General features: G+C 44.9%; 1 protein-coding gene across 3 annotated transcripts in view; it reads left to right on the top strand.

Annotated features, from left to right (window-relative positions):
- The window catches only part of LOC123989409 (ral guanine nucleotide dissociation stimulator-like), a 126,260-nt gene extending 106,696 nt beyond the window's left edge, over positions 1 to 19,564 (top strand). For 2 of the 3 annotated variants that reach the window (XM_046290409.1, XM_046290407.1), the window contains exons 9-17: positions 6,654 to 6,740; positions 6,847 to 6,879; positions 6,986 to 7,107; positions 7,298 to 7,390; positions 8,181 to 8,406; positions 8,733 to 8,807; positions 14,095 to 14,352; positions 14,475 to 14,589; positions 14,882 to 19,564. In XM_046290409.1, coding sequence (XP_046146365.1) covers positions 6,654 to 6,740; positions 6,847 to 6,879; positions 6,986 to 7,107; positions 7,298 to 7,390; positions 8,181 to 8,406; positions 8,733 to 8,807; positions 14,095 to 14,352; positions 14,475 to 14,589; positions 14,882 to 15,057 — 1,185 coding nt within the window. In that variant the 3' untranslated portion in view covers positions 15,058 to 19,564. The remainder of the gene's footprint in view (positions 1 to 6,653; positions 6,741 to 6,846; positions 6,880 to 6,985; positions 7,108 to 7,297; positions 7,391 to 8,180; positions 8,407 to 8,732; positions 8,808 to 14,094; positions 14,353 to 14,474; positions 14,590 to 14,881) is intronic. The other variant, XM_046290408.1, reaches the window with a different exon arrangement.
- The last annotated feature ends 3,226 nt before the right edge of the window (positions 19,565 to 22,790 follow it).

Here is a 22,790-nt window from a genome sequence, read left to right as displayed (position 1 = left end):
TGCCACAACCCTGTTGCACTCACTTCTGTGAAGTCCTTCTGTAGCTCAGTTGGTAGAGCTGTTGCAGGGTACTCCCGGGACCACCCATATGTAGAATGTATGCACACATGACTGTAAGTCGCTTTGGATAAAAGCGTCTGCTAAATGGCATATATATATATTTTTATATATATATATATATATATATATATAAGTGCTTTGAGAGGCTGGTTACACACATTAACTCCACCATTCCAGCTACCCTAGACCCACTCCATTTTGCATACTGCCCCAACAGACCCATAGACCCAATCTCAATTGCTCCCCACACTGCCCTCACCCACCTAGGTAAGAGGAATAACTACAGTGCATTCGGAAAGTATTCAGACCCTTGATTTTTTCCACGTATCATTCTTATTCTAAAATTGATTTAAATAGTTTTTTTCCCACTCATCAATCTACACACAATACCACATAATGACAAAGCAAAAATTTTTTTTTTAGAAATTACAAACAAAAAATGGAAATATCACATTTCCATAAGTATTCAGACCCTTTACTCAGTACTTTGTTGAAGCACCTTTGGCAGCGATTACAGCCTCAAGTCTTCTTGGGTATGACACTACAAGCTTGGCACATCTGTATTTGGGAAGTTTCTCCTACTCTTCTCTGCAGATTCTCTCAAGCTCTGTCAAGTTGGATGGGGAGTATTGCTGCACAGCTATTTTCCAGTCTCTCCAGAGATGTTCGATCGTGTTCTAGTCAGGGCTCTGGCTGGGCCACTCAAGGATGTTCAGAGACTTGTCCCAAAGCCACACCTGCGTTGTCTTGGCTGTGTGCTTAGGGTTTGTTGTCCTGTTGGAAAGTGAACCTTCACCCCAGTCTGAGGTCCTGAGCACTCTGGAGCAGGTTTTCATCGAGCATCTCTCTGTACTTTTACTCCATTCATATTTCCCTCGATTCTGACTAGTCTCCCAGTCCCTGCTGCTGAAAAATATCCCCACAGCATGATGCTGCCACCACCATGATTTACTGTAGGGATGGTGCCAGGTTTCCTCCAGATGTGATGCTTGGCATTCAGGGCAAAGAGTTCAAATCTTTCATCAGACCAGAGAATCTTGTTTCTCATGGTCTGAGAGTCCTTTAGGTGCCTTTTGGCAAACTCCAAGTGGGCTGTCATGTGCCTTTTACTGAGGAGAGGCTTCTGTCTGGCCACTCTACCATAAAGGCCTGATTGTTGGAGTGCTGCAGAGATGGTTGTCCTTCTGGAAGTTTCTCCCATCTCCACAGAGGAGCTCTGTCAGAGTAACCATCGGGTTCTTTGTCACCTCCCTGACCATGGCCCTTCACCCCAGATTGCTCAGTTTGGCCGGGCGGCCAGCTCTAGGAAGAGTCTTAGTGGTTCCAAACTTTTTCCATTTAAGAATGTTCTTGGGGACCTTCAATGCTGCAGACATTTTTTGGTACCCTTCCCCAGATCTGTGCCTCAACACAATCCTGTCTCGGAGATCTACAGACAATTACCTCGACATCATGGCTTGGTTTTTGCTCTGACATGCACTGTCAACTGTGGACCTTATATAGATGTGTGTGTGCCTTTTCCAAATCATGTCCAATATATTGTATTTACCACAGGTGGACTCCAATCTAGTTGTAGAAACATCTCAAGGTTGATCAATGGAAACAGGATGCACCATAGCTCAATTTCGAGTCTCATAGCAAAGGGTCTGAATACTTATGTAAGTAAGGTATTTGCTATGAGACCTCAAGCTGAACCTTGGCAAGACGGAGCTGCTCTTCCTCCCGGGGATGGACTGTCCGTTCCATGATCTCGCCATCACGGTTGACAACTCCATTGTGTCCTCCTCCCAGAGCGCTAAGAACCTTGGCGTGATCCTGGACAACACCCTGTCGTTCTCAACCAACATCAAGGCGGTGGCCCGTTCCTGTAGGTTCATGCTCTACAACATCCGCAGAGTACGACCCTGCCTCACACAGGAAGCGGCACAGGTCCTAATCCAGGCACTTGTCATCTCCCGTCTGGATTACTGCAACTCGCTGTTGGCTGGGCTCCCTGCCTGTGCCATTAAACCCCTTCAACTCATCCAGAACGCCGCAGCACCGTCTGGTGTTCAACCTTCCCAAGTTCTCTCACGTCACCCCGCTCCTCCGTTCTCTCCACTGGCTTCCAGTTGAAGCTCGCATCCGCTACAAGACCATGGTGCTTGCCTACGGAGCTGTGAGGGGAACGGCACCTCAGTACCTCCAGGCTCTGATCAGGCCCTACACCCAAACAAGGGCACTGCGTTCATCCACCTCTGGCCTGCTCGCCTCCCTACCACTGAGGAAGTACAGCTCCCGCTCAGCCCAGTCAAAACTGTTCGCTGCTCTGGCCCCCCCAATGGTGGAACAAACTCCCTCACGACGCCAGGACAGCGGAGTCAATCACCACCTTCCGGAGACACCTGAAACCCCACCTCTTTAAGGAATACCTAGGATAGGATAAGTAATCCCTCTCACCCCCCCCCCCTTTAAGATTTAGATGCACTATTGTAAAGTGACTGTTCCACTGGATGTCATAAGGTGAATGCACCAATTTGTAAGTCGCTCTGGATAAGAGCGTCTGCTAAATGACTTAAATGTAAATGTATTTGTCAAAAACCTGTTTTCACTTTGTCATTATGGGGTATTGTGTGTAGATTGATGAGGGGGGGGGGAATTATTTAATACATTTCAGAATAAAGCTGTAACGTAACAAAATGTGGAAAAAGTCAAGGTGTCTGAATACTTTCCGAATGCACTTTATGTGAGAATGTTGTTCATTGACTACAGCTCAGTGTTTAACACCATTATCCCCTCCAAGCCCGTCACCAAGCTTAGGACTCTGGGTCTGAACACATACCTCTGCAACTGGATCCTGGACTTGACGTGCCGACTCCAGGTGGTAAGGGTAGGCAACATCACCTCCACCACACTGACCCTTAACACAGGAGCCCCACAGGGGTGTGTGCTTAGTCCCCTCCTGTACTCCCTGTTCACCTACGACTGTGTACGACTTCAACGGATGACTTCAACGCCATTATCAAGTTCACTGATGACATGACGGTGGTAGGCCTGAGCACCGGCGACAATGAGTCAGCCTACAGGGAGGAGATCAGTGTGGTGCCAGAGCAACAACCTCTCCCTCAACGTCAGCAAGACCAAGGAGCTGATCGTGGACTATAGGAAATGGGGGGGGTGAGCACACCCCAATCCACATCGACGGGGCGGCAGTGGAGCAGGTCGACAGCTTCAAGTTCCTCGGTCTCCAAATCACTAAAGACTTAAAATGTCCAAACACACACGTAAAGTCATGTAGAAGGAGCTACTGCGCCCCTTCCACTCAGGAGGATGAAAAGGTTTGGCACGGACCCTCAAATCCTGAATGTTCTACAGCTGTACCATTGAGAGCATATTGACTGACTGCATCACTGCTTGGTATGGCAATAGCACCGCCCTCGATCGCATGGCGCTATGTACATCACTGAGAACGAGCTTCCTGCCATTCAGGACCTCTATATTCAGGCGGTGTGAAAAGAAGGCCCGGAAAATCGCCAAAGACCCCAACCACCCAGGCCGTAAACTATTTTATCTGCTGCCTCACGGCATAAGGTGTGTCAGGTCTGACCCCAACAGGCTCCTGAACAGATTCTATCCCCAAGCAATACAACTGATAAATAACAAACAAAATAACTACACAGACCGAGTTTACCTCGTATCTTTATTGACCTTTTTATTTCAGTCTCTCTGGACACACACACACACACACACACACACACACACACACACACACACACACACACACACACACACACACACACACACACACACACACACACACACACACACACACACACACACACACACACACACACACACACACACACACACACACACTTTTCACTCCAACACACACAAACACTCACTCCATCATCTGCTCTCACACATAATATGCACATACATTTATACTGACTCTACACACCTGCACACCCACTCACCTGCAAGCTGCTGCTACTCTGTTTATCTTCTATCCAGTTGCCTAGTCACCCCTGTACATATCTACCTCCATCACCCCAGTATCCCTGTCCCCTTACCCCTGTACATATCTACCTCCATCACCCCAGTATCCCTGTCATCTTACCCTTATACATATCTACCTCCATCACCCCAGTATCCCTGTCCCCTTACCCCTGTACATATCTACCTCCATCACTCCAGTATCCCTGTCATCTTACCCCTATACATATCTACCTCCATCACTCCAGTATCCCTGTCATCTTACCCCTATACATATCTACCTCCATCACTCCAGTATCCCTGTCATCTTACCCCTATACATATCTACCTCCATCACTCCAGTATCCCTGTCATCTTACCCCTATACATATCTACCCCCATCACTCCAGTATCCCTGTCCCCTTACCCCTATGCATATCTACCCCCATACTCCAGTATCCCTATCATCTTACCCCTATACATATCTACCTCCATCACCCCAGTATCCCTGTCATCTTACCCCTATACATATCTACCCCCATCACTCCAGTATCCCTGTCATCTTACCCCTATACATATCTACCCCCATACTCCAGTATCCCTGTCATCTTACCCCTATACATATCTACCCCCATCACTCCAGTATCCCTGTCATCTTACCCCTATACATATCTACCCCCATCACTCCAGTATCCCTGTCATCTTACCCCTATACATATCTACCCCCATCACTCCAGTATCCCTGTCATCTTACCCTATACATATCATATCTACCCCCATCACTCCAGTATCCCTGTCATCTTACCCTATACATATCTACCCCCATACTCCAGTATCCCTGTCCCCTTACCCCTATACATATCTACCCCCATCACTCCAGTATCCCTGTCCCCTTACCCCTATGCATATCTACCTCCATCACTCCAGTATCCCTGTCCCCTTACCCCTATGCATATCTACCCCCATACTCCAGTATCCCTGTCATCTTACCCCTATACATATCTACCCCCATCACTCCAGTATCCCTGTCATCTTACCCCTATACATATCTACCCCCATACTCCAGTATCCCTGTCATCTTACCCCTATACATATCTACCCCCATCACTCCAGTATCCCTGTCATCTTACCCCTATACATATCTACCCCCATCACTCCAGTATCCCTGTCATCTTATCCCTATACATATCTACCCCCATCACTCCAGTATCCCTGTCATCTTACCCCTATACATATCTACCCCCATCACTCCAGTATCCCTGTCCCCTTACCCCTATGCATATCTACCCCCATACTCCAGTATCCCTGTCATCTTACCCCTATACATATCTACCCCCATCACTCCAGTATCCCTGTCCCCTTATCCATATGCATATCTACCCCCATCACCCCAGTATCCCTGTCATCTTACCCCTATACATATCTACCCCCATACTCCAGTATCCCTGTCATCTTACCCCTATACATATCTACCCCCATCACTCCAGTATCCCTGTCCCCTTACCCCTATGCATATCTACCCCCATACTCCAGTATCCCTGTCATCTTACCCCTATACATATCTACCTCCATCACCCCAGTATCCTTGTCATCTTACCCCTATACATATCTACCCCCATACTCCAGTATCCCTGTCATCTTACCCCTATACATATCTACCCCCATCACTCCAGTATCCCTGTCATCTTACCCCTATACATATCTACCCCCATCACTCCAGTATCCCTGTCATCTTACCCCTATACATATCTACCCCCTCACTCCAGTATCCCTGTCATCTTACCCCTATACATATCTACCCCCATCACTCCAGTATCCCTGTCATCTTACCCTATACATATCTACCCCCATACTCCAGTATCCCTGTCCCCTTACCCCTATACATATCTACCCCCATCACTCCAGTATCCCTGTCCCCTTACCCCTATGCATATCTACCCCCATACTCCAGTATCCCTGTCATCTTACCCCTATACATATCTACCCCCATCACTCCAGTATCCCTGTCCCCTTATCCCTATACATATCTACCCCCATCACTCCAGTATCCCTGTCCCCTTACCCCTATGCATATCTACCCCCATCACTCCAGTATCCCTGTCCCCTTACCCCTATGCATATCTACCTCCATCACTCCAGTATCCCTGTCCCCTTATCCCTATGCATATCTACCCCCATACTCCAGTATCCCTGTCATCTTACCCCTATACATATCTACCCCCATCACTCCAGTATCCCTGTCCCCTTATCCCTATACATATCTACCCCCATCACTCCAGTATCCCTGTCATCTTACCCCTATACATATCTACCCCCATCACTCCAGTATCCCTGTCCCCTTACCCCTATGCATATCTACCTCCATCACTCCAGTATCCCTGCACATGTAAATATGGTATTAGAACTGACTTTTTAAAATATTTCCGGTATATAGTATGTTTACTTACTTACCGGTACTTTATTGTGTATTTCAAATGTCTTATTCTTATTTCTCGTGTGATTTTTTTTCTTCTCCTAGTAATATATTGTTCTTGATTATTGCATTTTTGGGTTTTGATTTCACAGTACTTGTGCACGTGACATTAAAACTTGAAACACATGCTAACACCAGTCTCTGCCTGCCTGTTTGTTTATTTCAGAGTGTGATGCAGGGGACCATTCCCTACCTGGGCACTTTCCTTACAGATCTAGTCATGATGGACACAGCCATGAAGGACTACCTGGATGTGAGTGGCACACACTCACACAAACACACACTCACACATCCCCTCTTTCCTCAAAATTACACACAACCCCATTTCTGTTCTGAATAACATATTTTCTTGTTTACAGGGAGGGCTGATCAATTTTGAGAAGAGGAGGAAGGTGAGAAAAGCAATATGAATTTCAAGTGTGATGATGATTATGGTGATTACAATGATGATGAAGATGTGAGTGCATATTGATCATTTTCTTTCCTCTGGTTGTATAGGAGTTTGAGGTGATTGCCCAGATCAAGCTTCTGCAGCTGGCCTGCAACAACTATAACTTCACCCGAAACAAGCGTTTCCGAGAGTGGTTCTCCGGTGTGGACAAACTCACAGAGGCTGAGAGGTAAGAGAGAGAACAGATAGTATTCTGTTACAAATACATGAAAGAGTATTTTCACACTGCACCAGAAATAGATTGCTGTGGGGGTGAGGAACAGTAGGGGGGAAGAGAGGGAGACTTTGAAAAAAAGGAGGAGTAATGAAAGACCGGAACACACAAACATATGCTCTTCTTTGTGTGTTTTTTTCCACAGCTACAGCCAGTCATGTGAGATCGAGCCATTGTCAGAGTCAGCCTCCAACACTCTCAAGAAGAAGAACACAGGAATCATCAAACGCTGGAGCGAGTAAGTCAATAAATATTATTGCAGGAAGTTATTTCTGTTCAATAGTTGCTATATATGATTTACAGTCTATTTGTGTCAATGTGTTTTAACTCATTATTCACACTCTTCTTTTCTCCCACTCTTGCTCTCAACCTGCATTTTCTCTTCCATCTCTCCCCTCTCTCTGTCTCTCTCTCCCTCTGTCTCTCTCTGTCTCTCTCTCCCCTCTCTCTGTCTCTCTCTGTCTCTCTCTGTCTCTCTCCGTCCCTCTCTCCCTCCCATTTCTCCCCTCTCTCTGTCTCTCTCCGTCCCTCTCTCCCTCCCCTCTCTCCCCTCTCTCTGTCTCTCTCCGTCCCTCTCTCCCTCCCCTCTCTCCCCTCTCTGTCTCTCTCTGTCTCTCTCCGTCCCTCTCTCCCTCCCATTTCTCCCCTCTCTCTGTCTCTCTCCGTCCCTCTCTCCCTCCCCTCTCTCCCTCTCTCTGTCTCTCTCCGTCCCTCTCTCCCTCCCATCTCTCCCCTCTCTCTGTCTCTCTCCGTCCCCTCTCCCCCCCCTCTCCCCTCTCTCTGTCTCTCTCCTTCCCTCTCTCCCTCCCATCTCTCCCCTCTCTCTCCCTCTCTCCTTCCCTCTCTCCCTCCCATCTCTCCCCTCTCTCTGTCTCTCTCCTTCCCTCTCTCCCTCCCATCTCTCCCCTCTCTCTGTCTCTCTCCTTCCCTCTCTCCCTCCCATCTCTCCCCTTTCTCTGTCTCTCTCCGTCCCTCTCTCTCCCCTCTCTCTGTCTCTCTCCATCCCATTTCTTCACTCCCTCTCTCAGTCGCCAGCCTGCCAGCTCGGAGCCAGGCTGCAGCAGTGCGGGCAGCTCCCACTCCAAGTCCTTTGACCAGCTGCGTTACGCCCCCTGCCTGGGGGGCTCGGGTGGAGGTGGAGGGGGTGATGGAGCGGACTCCCTGAGCGTCACCTCCGCTGGCTCCAGTAGCTCCGATGTGGAGGAGATCAATATCAGCTTCATCTCCGACTCACCCGATGTCCACGAGAGAAAGGTGTGACTGAGAGGAGATCTTCTATATATCTATTTATTTCATTTATACAGGAAAGTCGATTAAGAATATATTCTTATTTACAATGATGACCTGTCAGTGGACAGGGATATATTACTACGAGTGTGTGTTGACATCTGTAAGCTGGAAGTTGCCCCACCATGTGTGATGGGGATGTCATATCTCTGAGTCTTGCTTTAAAGACCATGATACCTGTATGATCACTATAGCCATACTACTGTCTTAGCATAGTATAACTCTTCCATCCCACAAGAAACAGCTCATGTGAGGCCCACTGGTGACTGTAGCTCTTAATTCCTTTTCTGTAGACCTCCACGCCTTCCGTAAAACATTCCAATTCCACGTTAGGGAAGTGCGGCCCCTTGCCTGACCTGGCACCCACGGTACTATTTAATACTTCCTGTACCATGTCTCTGTTTCCCCTGTGCTAGCTTGTGGTGCAGCCATTTCACACTGCCATCAGAGGAGTGTGCTGCTTGCACTGTGTCTATCTGAGTGACGTCACCATCACATCACCCCTGTAGCCATTTTGTGAATGGGCGAGAACTGTGTGTGTGTGTGTTGTGTGTGTGTGTGTTGAGTAGTTTCCGAATGTGTGCAGGTGTCGATTTATTCATGTGTCTGCTCCTTTTGATCACCGCTGCACTTTGACCTTTTTTGTTTTGACTGGTTTTATTTGTTGTGTCTTTGGTGAAGAGTTCACCTTGTATCCATACTACTCAGTAGAAGTAACAGTTCATCTTGTATCCATAGTAACAGTTCATCTTGTATCCATACTACTCAGTAGAAGTAACAGTTCATCTTGTATCCATACTACTCAGTAGAAGTAACAGTTCACCTTGTATCCATACTACTCAGTAGAAGTAACAGTTCATCTTGTATCCATACTACTCAGTAGAAGTAACAGTTCATCTTGTATCCATACTACTCAGTAGAAGTAACAGTTCATCTTGTATCCATACTACTCAGTAGAAGTAACAGTTCAAGTAACAGTTCATCTTGTATAACAGTTCATACATACTACTCAGTAGAAGTAACAGTTCACCATAGTAACAGTTCATCTTGTATCCATACTACTCAGTAGAAGTAACAGTTCACCTTGTATCCATACTACTCAGTAGAAGTAACAGTTCATCCATACTACTTGTATCCATACTACTCAGTAGAAGTAACAGTTCATAGTAACAGTTCTTGTATCCATACTACTCAGTAGAAGTAACAGTTCATCTTGTATCCATACTACTCAGTAGAAGTAACAGTTCATCTTGTTGTATCCATAGTAACAGTTCACCTTGTATCCATACTACTCAGTAGAAGTAACAGTTCATCTTGTATCCATACTACTCAGTAGAAGTATCCATAGTAACAGTTCACCTTGTATCCATACTACTCAGTAGAAGTAACAGTTCACCTTGTATCCATACTACTCAGTAGAAGTAACAGTTCATCTTGTATCCATACTACTCAGTAGAAGTAACAGTTCACCTTGTATCCATACTACTCAGTAGAAGTAACAGTTCATCTTGTATCCATACTACTCAGTAGAAGTAACAGTTCATCTTGTATCCATACTACTCAGTAGAAGTAACAGTTCACCTTGTATCCATACTACTCAGTAGAAGTAACAATCTTGTATCCATACTACTCAGTAGAAGTAACAGTTCATCTTGTATCCATACTACTCAGTAGAAGTAACAGTTCACCTTGTATCCATACTACTCAGTAGAAGTAACAGTTCATCTTGTATCCATACTACTCAGTAGAAGTAACAGTTCACCTTGTATCCATACTACTCAGTAGAAGTAACAGTTCACCTTGTATCCATACTACTCAGTAGAAGTAACAGTTCATCTTGTATCCATACTACTCAGTAGAAGTAACAGTTCATCTTGTATCCATACTACTCAGTAGAAGTAACAGTTCACCTTGTATCCATACTACTCAGTAGAAGTAACAGTTCACCTTGTATCCATACTACTCAGTAGAAGTAACAGTTCATCTTGTATCCATACTACTCAGTAGAAGTAACAGTTCATCTTGTATCCATACTACTCAGTAGAAGTAACAGTTCACCTTGTATCCATAACAGTTCACATCTTGTATCCATACTACTCAGTAGAAGTAACAGTTCACCTTGTATCCATACTACTCAGTAGAAGTAACAGTTCAGTTCTTGTATCCATACTACTCAGTAGAAGTAACAGTTCATCTTGTATCCATACTATCCATCATCTTGTATCTATACTACTCAGTAGAAGTAACAGTTCACCTTGTATCCATACTACTCAGTAGAAGTAACAGTTCATCTTGTATATACTCTCAGTAGAAGTAACAGTTCATCTTGTATCCATACTACTCAGTAGAAGTAACAGTTCATCCATACTTCAGTAGAAGTCCATATCCATACTACTCAGTAGAAGTAACAGTTCACCTTGTATCCATACTACTCAGTAGAAGTAACAGTTCACCTTGTATCCATACTACTCAGTAGAAGTAACAGTTCACCTTGTATCCATACTACTCAGTAGAAGTAACAGTTCAGTATCCATACTACTCAGTAGAAGTAACAGTTCACCTTGTATCCATAGTAACAGTTCATCTTGTATCCATACTACTCAGTAGAAGTAACAGTTCACCTTGTATCCATACTACTCAGTAGAAGTAACAGTTCACCTTGTATCCTACTCAGTAGAAGTAACAGTTCAGTATCCATAACAGTAGAAGTAACAGTTCACCTTGTATCCATACTACTCAGTAGAAGTAACAGTTCATCTTGTATCCATACTACTCAGTAGTAACAGTTCACCTTGTATCCATACTACTCAGTAGAAGTAACAGTTCACCTTGTATCCATACTACTCAGTAGAAGTAACAGTTCATCTTGTATCCCTTGTATACTACTCAGTAGAAGTAACAGTTCATCTTGTATCCATAGTAACAGTTCACCTTGTATCCATACTACCAGTAGAAGTACTTGTATCCATCTACTCAGTAGAAGTAACAGTTCATCTTGTATCCATAGTAACAGTTCACCTTGTATCCATACTACTCAGTAGAAGTAACAGTTCACCTTGTATCCATACTACTCAGTAGAAGTAACAGTTCATCTTGTATCCATAGTAACAGTTCACCTTGTATCCATACTACTCAGTAGAAGTAACAGTTCACCTTCTATCCATAGTAACAGTTCACCTGGTTGCACATTCTTCTGTCCACATATTTCATTGTGTTTTCTACATTTTATGTGCATGTCATATTAGTAGCAAGCACTCTTGGGGATCCCATTAGAGACAAAAACACCAGCCTCAATTTCAGTGTTCCCAAATATTTGTCTTAATTCACTGGAATTCATTCATTACATTTACATTACATTACATTTACATTTAAGTCATTTAGATCCCAGAGACTTACAAATTGGTGCATTCACCTTATGACATCCAGTGCCACTTTACAATAGTGCATCTACATATTTTAGGGGGTGAGAAGGCTATCCTAGGTATTCCTTAAAGAGGTGGGGTTTCAGGTGTCTCCGGAAGGTGGTGATTGACTCCGCTGTCCTGGCGTCGTGAGGGAGTTTTCTTGGGGAGCCAGAGCAGCGAACAGTTTTGACTGGGCACTGGACTGTACTTCCTCAGTGGTAGGGAGGCGAGCAGGCCAGAGGTGGATGAACGCAGTGCCCTTATTTGGGTGTAGGGCCTGATCAGAGCCAGGTACTGAGGTGCCGTTCCCCTCACAGCTCCGTAGGCAAGCAATGGTCTTGTAGCGGATCAACTCCAGTGGAGAGAGCGGAGGAGCGGGGTGGGAGAGAACTTGGGAAGGTTGAACACCAGACGGGCTGCAGCGTTCTGGATGAGTTGTAGGGGTTTAATGAGTTGCAGTAATCGGGAGATGACAAGTGCCTGGATTAGGACCTGTGCCGCTTCCTGTGTGAGGCAGGGTCGTGATCTGCGGATGTTGTAGAGCATGAACCTACAGGAACGGGCCACCGCCTTGATGTTAGTTGAGAACGACAGGGTGTTGTCCAGGATCACGCCAAGGTTCTTAGCGCTCTGGGAGGAGGACACAATGGAGTTGTCAACCGTGATGGCGAGATCATGGAACGGGCAGTCCTTCCCCGGGAGGAAGAGCAGCCCGTCTTGCCGAAGTTCAGCTTGAGGTGGTGATCCGTCATCCACACTGATATGCCTGCCAGACATGCAGAGATGCTCGCCACCTGGTCCTCCAGCACCATGTGAGGTTATGACAGAGTTGACTTGGTGTATAGCGAGAATAGGAGAGGGCCTAGAACAGAGCCCTCCAGTGGTGAGAGCGCATGGTGAGGAGACAGATTCTCGCCACGCCACCTGGTAGGAGCGACCTGTCAGGTAGGACGCATCCAAGCGTGGGCCACGCCGGAGATGCCCAACTCGGAGAGGGTGGAGAGGAGTATCTGATGGTTCACAGTATCGAAGGCAGCCGATAGGTCTAGAAGGATGAGAGCAGAGGAGAGAGAGTTAGCTTTGCCTCCTCTCAGTTGAATGAAGTCTTGAAACCTGACAGATCAAGAAGGTCATTCTGAGAGAGATAGCGGGAGAGCTGACCAAGGACGGCACGTTCAAGAGTTTTGGAGAGAAAAGAAAGAAGGGATACTGGTCTGTAGTTGCATCATCGGAGGGATCAGGTTTTTTCAGAAGGGGTGCCTGGACGGAAGGGACGTAGCCAGCGGTCAGGGATAAGTTGATGAGCAGGTGAGGTAAGGGAGAATCCGGAAATGGTCTGGAGAAGAGAGGAGGGGATAGGGTGAGCGGGCAGGTTGTTGGGCGGCCGCCGTCACAAGACGCGAGATTTCATCTGGAGAGAGAGGGGAGAAAGAGGTCAGAGCACAGGGTAGGGCACTGTGAGCAGAACCAGCGGTGTCGTTTGACTTAGCAAACGAGGATCGGATGTCGTCGACCTTCTTTTCAAAATGGTTTCATCTGCAGAGAGGGAGGAGGGGGAGGGGGAGGAGGATTGTGGCAAAGAGCTTCCTAGGGTTAGAGGCAGATGCTTGGAATTTAGAGTGGTAGAAAGTGGCTTTAGCAGCAGAGACAGAGGAGGAAAATGTAGAGAGGAGGGAGTGAAAGGATGCCAGGTCCGCAGGGAGGCGAGTTTTCCTCCATTTCCGCTCGGCTGCCCGGAGCCCTGTTCTGTGAGCTCTTGGGAGCGCGATACCATCCAGTAGGGGCAGTGTGGGAAGTGTTGGATGAGAGCGAGAGGGAAAAGGATACAAGGTAGTGGTCGGAGACTTGGAGGGGAGTTGCAATGAGGTTAGTGGAAAAACAGCATCTAGTAAAGATGAGGTCGAGCGTATTGCCTGCCTTGTGAGTAGGGGGAAGGTGAGAGGGTGAGGTCAAAAGAGGAGAGGAGGAAAGAAGGAGGTGAGAAGGTAGACGGGGGAGGTTAAAGGCAGAACTGTGAGAGGTGAGCCATCCTCAGGATCAATAGATCCCAGTCATGTTAAATGATCATGTTTAATATGCATTGTGGTCAATATTCTTAAGTGAGCCACTGTGATCTCAACTCCAATAGATCCCAGTCATGTTAAATGATCATGTTTAATATGCATTGCTTAACTTGATTGCATCTCAATATTCTTAAGTGGCACTGTGATCTAACCTGTGCTACCCCCCTTCTCTCTCTGTCTCTCTCCAGTTCTGGGAGTCTACCTCTCTGTCCTCCTTGGATGCCTCTGGTCTGGGCTCTGGCTCGGGCTCCAGTAGCGCCTCCTCCTCCTCCATGTCCTCCACACCTGTGGCGGGTGCGGGCTCCCGCTCACACAAGCGCTCCGTGTCGGGCGTGTCCAGCTACTCGTCGCTGTCACTGCCCCTCTACAACCAGCAGGTGGATGACTGCTGCATCATCCGGGTCAGCCTGGACGTAGACAACGGCAACATGTACAAGAGCATCCTGGTGAGCTGCTGCGTCCGTTTTGAATATGATAGATTAGACAAGAGAATTTCCCTGCCAATGTGTTTTAGTGGTTGTGAGGTCTGGTTGAGTCAAATTTCTTGTGGTCATCACATGATCTCCAGGTGACCAGTCAGGACAAGACGCCGGCGGTGGTCAGGAAGGCCATGGTGAAACACAACCTGGACCGGGAGAGAGCGGAGGATTACGAACTGCTGCAGAAGATCTCTGAGGAGAAAGGTCAGTCAGCTGTTTGTCACGTTCACTCAGGACTTACAGTAGAACCTGGAAGATACAAACCTCAAGGTTCATGCATTTTGAACTATATTTCACACAAAAATTTCAGTTTTCCCCACACCCTCCATTCTGTACCTGTTCGTATCTCTGGTCACTGTCATTTTTAGAAATACCTGCACACGCCTTGTCTAACAATCTCTCCTTCCATCTTTTCTAACAGATTTTGACATTCTCTCTTGCCTGTTGTTTCAACATGTCTTTAACCAATGTTTCTTTTGCATCCCCCCCTCCACAGAGCTGAAGATTCCAGACAATGCCAACGTTTTCTATGCCATGAACTCTTCGGCCAACTACGACTTTGTCCTGAAGAAACGCGGCTTCCCCAAGGTGGGCCGGACCAAGCACGTGGCCAGCTCCACCCTGCCGCGAATGAAGCAGAAAGGCCTGAAAATCGCAAAGGGCATCTTCTGAGGGGCAATGCCATGTCACCAGACACCCTCATCCACCTCCCTGCTTCCTGCTGGGCTTTCTGGGTGCCATCTTTGAGTGCCACCCCTGCTGTGCCATGGTAGAGGGGCCTGTTGCCAGCTTGGCCGTGTTCAGCATCTGAGCGTGAAAGCCTCAGAGGACTAATAAAGCTGAATGTAATGGAAATCCCTATTGGCCAATGAACTTGCACTCAACTCCATTTTGCGAGGCAGGTGACTGTCCTTGTGGAAGTAGTGACTCTGTGTGGTTGCTATGTATGCTTACCCACATCTGACCCCTCTCCCAGGTGTTTCCTGTGAGTCCACATCACTTCCGGTTAGCTTCACAGCTCTCTGTGGATGCCCTAATCGAGAGGGGAAAACCTGAGTAAAAATATAACTATGTCATCTAGGTGCGTAGGAAAATGAATTCCTCCCCTCTAAAGGAGTTACACTCCCTCTAGTTTCTACAGACCTCCTCCTCAGCAAAGGTTCAGGCACTATTTTTTTACACTCCTTTCTAGACTACCATCAACTGCATCTGTTTCTTCGATGTTCCGCGACACGCGGACTGAGACAGATGGACAGATGCTCAGTACTGCCAGCTTAGCGGAGGGAAACACGTTCCAACGAACCACTAAAAGGATCTTGGGAGAGAAAGGCCCCTACTGGATAGATACATCGGGTTGTTAACCAATCATCAGAAACTTTACTCCTTTTAACTACTCACTGCTAATGGGAACATGTTCCGTTTGTTAAACTAACACTATTCACACAAATAGGGCATTATTATTACAACAAACATTCAATAATAGCTCATTTTGTCACTGCTTTGATGCGGCGGCACTCTGCATTTGTGCATTGCGTCTTATTTCTCCAAGTGGTGCTAACAGACAATGAAATGCTACAGCCAGCTCCTTCCCTCCCTCCCCTTTTATTTCATGCCTGATGTCTTTCAGTTTCACGCTAGAGTTTGAGAGAGAGGCTCTCTCCTGACATGAAGGAGTAGGCAGCCACGAGGGCTCAATGATGATGGTTCATGGAAATAGTGCAACTGAGGCATCCAGCATGCATTTTGGTTCAGTATTTGTTTTAATGGGTGCATTTCTGGGAAGCCAAAAAAAGCGATGTGGCCAGTTAGAGTACATTATGGTGACCTGAAATGCACAAAGTCGGGCGGCCATTGCGGCTCAAACACGATGGCACTAAATGGCTTCTCCTCGATTGGCAATGCCTTAGAGAGTAGAACTGCCTACATGTGAGCCGAATGGCACAAAATGGCTGTTGTTGGCATGGTGACCACTCCCTCAGGTCATGAAGAAAGTTAGCTCCGAGCCATTTGATGGACCCCAATGTGTGATAGACCCTCTTGTCAATGACTTGCAGGAGGAGAGAAATGTATGTAAAAGGACACTGTGCTCCCTTTTAACTAGAAGTGCGTTTGTGGAAAGTACTCAAGCACTCGGAGAGAGAGATGTATGTTGTATTGTGAAATGCAGCGTGGTTTTTAAATGTCCAGTCTTTTTGTTCCCTATAGTGTAAAGAAGAAGAAACGAGAATGAAAGGACTGTCCCTTTTGTTTGCTCCCTTCCTTTCATCACAAGGCCTTTCATCCTTGTGTACCAGGGTTGGAGGTCAACTTCATTTCAATTCAGTTAAATCAGCAAGATAAATGAAAAAGAGGAAGAGAAAGTACAACTCAACTAAAACATTGTCAACTCCACGTGTGCCAAAGACCGGTGGACTATGATGAAGTATGAGGTGGTTTTGGGAGCATTGACATTTGAAGTGGAGGGAGTAAGTTTGCCTGCTGTTGAAAGGCTCAGAAGTCGTGTGATTCTTTGTGTATGAGATGAGTCCTTGGTTTGTAGTACCCCATGTCTATCCATTTCCTACAGTATTGCAGCACTTTGGATCAAACCTAATATCCCTATTTAACAGCAGCCATGACAGTAGTGTTGTGGATTACAGTGTTAAAACTCAAGCCTTTGCTCAAAGAGTTTTCTGCAACTAGTGACTTTTGGACTGTGACCGTGTCACACTGAGTACGGTTACATGCACACAATAATACAATTATTGTGAATAGTCATATTAATATAATAGTTTGATTAAAACGTTTACATGCTTTGCAATAATAAATGTTTTCCCTCATAATTGTGTTTACGTGGAGCCATCTGAAATCAGACAACCTGGTGGGACTTTGATGAATATCAGCAATCAAAATAAACATTCTACCACAGCGACCATGTTATCGTTGTAAAACATAGTTGATTCTGAGTTCGGACATACAACGTTTATGTGAAAACGACTTCTAAGATGTGTACTTTAACTTTTTCCTAACTCACTTCACTCGTGCAAAAGAAGGAAGCTCGCCCTGCTTGCACTAACACACACACACACACACACACACACACACACACACACACACACACACACACACACACACACACACACACACACACACACACACACACACACACACACACACACACACACACACACACACACACACACACACACACACACACACACACACACACACACACACACACAGATGAAACACATCGCTATAACTGATTAAAGTGTTTACATGTCCTAAAATCTTTAAAGATGGCTCAGAAAATCAGGTGTTTTAATTGGCTTATGCTTACTTCGAATATGACCGTATGCCGATTAAGATAAGCAGAGTAAGGTGTTTACATGACTAATGCCATACATACTCAGCCTTCTGCCATAATCAGTTTAACATCAAATTATTAATGTGCATGTAACCGTACTCAATGTGTCATGTGCAAGACAGTAAATGTTCTAATAGGGACATGGGATTGCATCTCTATCAGAGGGCACATATAAACTGGCTATACTTTTATAGCCTTTTTACACTATTGTGCTAACCTAAACCGTAGTGTGCTGGCTCGATCTGATATTTTCTTTTGACATGGTACGTAACCAGGCCATCGCAGTACAGCTCGGCTCAGCTCAGTACAGTAAAAAGGGTGTCAAATGCCACATAAATCCTATAACACGCCACAACAGTCGTCAGACTACATTTCACAACAAAAGCTTGATGTGCCTAACAGCAAAGCCATGGAAATGGTTTCATGTGCTATGATGATCGTGTTTCACATGTCAGTTATCAGAAACATGGGTGGTCATATTTATCGCATGTTAGTACTGCATTATGAATGCATTACGGCAGTATAATATAAGTGATTTTCATGCTTTCAAGTGTGCTGGTTGGTGGTGGTGTTGAAAAGGATGCTGTATGTTTGTGGATGTTGGGGTCCGGTAGTCTACTGTGATTACATGTGATTTGCTGGACTTCATATTAGTGGTGTTGATGGAAGTTGCCCCTAAGCCCTGATTCAAGGTCCGCGTCTATTTCTACATCCTATTAACAAGATTAGGATTTGTGTTGGGAAAGCTGAATCTGGATCTGCAGTTAAATACTTTTTGTGGTTGATCAATGAGTGAGAGATGGATTCTTTAACTGGAGATCCTTAAACTTTTGTGAAAAATCATGCATTTGTGTCAGTGGGTTTCCAGTTAATGTCAGTAAGCGTTCATCCCGGAATGTGTGCTTATCTTTATTTTTTGCTAATGTCTTTGTGCCCTCCCCAGCTACCCAGCCTATCTACACTGAGTGTACACAACAGTAGGAACACTTTCCTAATACTGAGTTGCACCCCCCCTTTTGCCCTCAGAACAGCCTCAATTCGTTGGGGCCTGGACTCTACGAGGTGTTGAAAGCGTTCCACAGGGATGCTGGCCCATGTTGACTACAATGTTTGTCACAGTTTCAAGTTGGCTGGATGTCCTTTTGGTGGTGGACCATTCTTTATACACACAGGAGACTGTGGAGCTTGAAAAACCCAACAGCGTTGCAGTTCTTAACACACTCAAACCGATGCACCTGGCACATACTACCATACCCTGTTCAAAGGCACTTAAATCTTTTGTCTTGCCCATTCACCCTCTGACTGGCACACATAAACAATAAATGTCTCAATTGTGTCAATGCTTAAAAATGCTTCTTTAACTTGTCTCCTCCCCTTCATCTACACTGATTTGAAGTTGAGCTCTCAACTGGATTCACAAGGTCAGTCTGTCATGGAAAGAGCAGGTGTTCTTAATATGTTGTACACTCAGTGTATATATCAAAGGTTGGAGAGGGGGATCTGACAAAAAGATGTCAGCATTTCAGGTTTCACAAATGCTAGTCTGTGTGTGTACGTGACACACACACACACTCTTCTGTGTCTATTGTAAATGAAGGGCCAAAGACTGCACCTCTCCACCTATCCCTCTAAGTTAGTCCCTCTCAGAAACCCAGACTGATCAGGAATATGTCACCTTGCCTCAACCTCTCACAATGGTCATCCTTAAAACCTTTGTGCCATCGCTCTCCGTCACTGTCAAAGGCTCTGAACTTTCTAACGATTACCTGTTCAATGTTTTTTCTATGTTCTTTTTGTATTTTTTGTATATTAAAAGACTCAATGTCCTTTGTACTTTAGATTATTTTCTTCATTTTCCTGTTTTGTGTTTGCTGGCTTTATTTATTAACTTGTAAATACTTTTTTGTAGCATTGTACATTGTTTCTTTTCCCATGCAATTACAAATTAATATATATGTAAATATAAATATATATGCGAAGTTTATACCACAGTATTTGTGGATCAACTTGTCTCCATATCCCGTTGACTTTGGTTGCTTTACGTCAATCCTCTGTCGTTTTTGTATAATGGTCAGTTTTGATATTGCTTTCCCCCTTATTGTGTTTAATGTTGGAGAAAAACCACCTAATAAAAACTTACTGTGTGTCAAAACATTTGCATATGTCTTCGCTGGCGGAGTAGAGGACCTTGTGCATTTCGGGTAAAATATCAATTCAATGTTTATATCCCAGGACAAATTAGCTAGCAACTCCAGTACAGCTCGCATTCCTCCAGTACAGTGCCAGACACTTGTAGAATCTATGCAAAAGCACATTGAAGCTGTTCTGGCGGCTCTTGGTGGCCCAACGCCCTATTAAGCCACTATGTTGGTGTTTCCTTTATTTTTGCAGTTACCTGTATCAATAAACAATACATTTGACAACAAATCAAAAGCAAGCTCTGTGTACAGATAGAAGACATCAGTACAAATGTCCTGTGTGTCTAGTACAGCTAATGAGCAGTGACTCCTGTTGCCAGAAACCCAGTAACTCTTCTCTGTTAGACATGTGGGCTTCTTGCTAGTTCAAAGACTAATTCAGTCAAATCCTATTCAACCAAGAGCAGTGTACTGAGGGGTATCTCCTCTCACAAGTTGTTGTTGCTCTGTCTTCTGTCTGATGCCCATTAGCCACACAAGTCATTGACACTAAAGGCCGGGGTTCAATCCGATCACGCATTTGGAAAATGCCTTTAAATTATGCATTGCTGACACAAAATATTGCCTTTAAAAAATATGCATTGCTGATCTGATTGAATCCGTCTGCGTGCGTGCGCCATCGTGCATAAATGTATTTTGTCCCCCTACACCAAACGCGATCACGACACGCAGGTTAAAATATCAAAACAGACTCTGAACCAATTATATTAATTTGGGGACAGGACGAAAAGCATTAAACATTTATGGCAATTTAGCTTGCACTTGCTAGCTAATTTGTCCCATTTAGCTAGCTTGCTGTTGCTAGCTAATTTGTCCTGGGATATAAACATTGAGTTGATATTTTACCCGAAATGCACAAGGTCCTCTACTCCGCCAATTAATCCACACACAAAACGGTCAACCGAATCGTTTGTAGTCATCTCTCTTCCTTCCAGGCTTTTTCTTCTCTTGACTTTATATTGCGATTGGCAACTTTCATAAATGGGTATAACCAATGAGGAGATGGCTGCTTCTATAAACAAATGAGGAGATGGGAGAGGCAGGACTTACAGCGTGATCAGAAATAGAACCGACTTCTATTTTAGCCCTTGGCAACGCAGACGTTCGCTTGCATGGGCAAGCAGTGTGGGTGCAATAATTGAATATGTATGTCTAAATGTATTTTGCAACGCTCGCAGTGTAGTCAGCCTGTTAGGCTATTCCCCCTGATTTGCTCCTTATAAATATAGTAGCACCTGTCGACAATTGTGTCTCTATCTTAGCTATTCCTTGTTTCATAGGATGACCTTGGTTATCCTATGGTGGTAATATGTTCAAAATTACAGTGTCTACACAATGTTACAATGTAATGAGTGCTTGAGTAGTCCTTTGACCAAATACTATTTTACACTCAAGTAGTTTTTAGAAAGGCTACTTTTACTTCTTCTTGGGTGACGGTGCCTTTGTAAGGACTCCTTCGTATTTGCCCCAACCATGGCGCCTATAGAAATGTTCACTCGGTTTTCAGTGTGACTTTTTTTATGTGTACCAAATGCACTTGATGAAATATAGCATTTTCTACATACAGGGCACACATAGGATTTATCCCCTGTGTGAGTCCTCATGTGAACTGTCAGAGAAGCACGAGCTGCGAAATTTCTTTCACAAAAACTGCAATTAAGAGGTTTCTCCCCTGTGTGCCTCCTCATGTGCACTTTCATATCTGAACCATGGCGGAAACATTTACCACAAACACTTCAACTATGTGGTTTCTCACCTGTGTGAATCCTCACATGCAACTCCATGTTTGCTTTCTGAATGAATCCTTTTGTCACAGAAGCAACAGGGATAAGATTTCTCCCCTGTGTGGCTCCTGATGTGTTTGCTCATATTAGAGCAGTTGCTGAAACATTTCCCACAATTTGAGAATTTGAATGATTTGTCCCCTTCGTGAATCGCCATATGCATTATTAGTTCAGTACTCACAGTAAAACGTTTACTACAAACATAACAAGAAAACCTAGTATCAATATGAGTTTGGAGATGTTGTTGCATACTCTCTGTGGAATCAAAGTGTTTTCTACACACACCACAAAGATGGTCTTCATCCGTCATATGCATTGTCATGTGAGTAAAGAAATCATGGAGATAAAAGACTTCCCACACACTTTACAACCCTCATTAGTACTGATGCAGGACCATTGTCCTTTTAGTCTGTATTCCCATTAATCCAAGTGACTCCTCTCTCCCTCTGATAAGCATCATTATTTTCAATCTGAGCTGCAGAACACTGTGGGTTCGCAGCAGAGAGGGGCCGGGAGTCACTGGTTGGGTCTGACACTGTAGTTCTCTTCAGCAATTTATGTGTTAATCTGTTCAGTTGAGGTGCAGTTGAGGTGCAGTTTCTGTGTTAATCTGTTCAGTTGAGGTAATAGGAAAAAAAACTATCTTGGATCAAACCTGGGTTACACAAAATACCACCTTGGGAATCTGTGTTAAAACAGTTTACAAGTGTACCTTTTGTAGGCTATTTGTACAATTCTCTCTTGATATTAAAATAGTTACAAAAGGTGTTTAAAACTGCATTCACAAACAAGGATTATTAATGTTTTCAGACAGAGTTTTGGGTCTGTTTACATATTGGCCGGCACAGGCACACATAATTGTACCGACGGGAACCCAAACGCTGTGGGTCGTTATCGACTGCACGGCCTGTTCAGGACACCTTTTCTCATGCACTAATGCTGCATTCATGACATGTCGGAAACTCTGAACCTCCTAGTTAAAATGAAGGTAAATTATTTGTGTACAACTTCCTACTGATACATTCCAAGTGGGAAACTTGAAAATCATCTTTCTACAACGAGTCATGTATAGCCAAA

The sequence above is a fragment of the Oncorhynchus gorbuscha genome, linkage group LG11 (assembly GCF_021184085.1).
Source record: "Oncorhynchus gorbuscha isolate QuinsamMale2020 ecotype Even-year linkage group LG11, OgorEven_v1.0, whole genome shotgun sequence".
Lineage (NCBI taxonomy): Eukaryota > Metazoa > Chordata > Actinopteri > Salmoniformes > Salmonidae > Oncorhynchus > Oncorhynchus gorbuscha.
The sequence above is the reverse complement of the archived record's forward strand: the minus strand, read 5'-3'. Positions and strand labels throughout refer to the sequence as shown.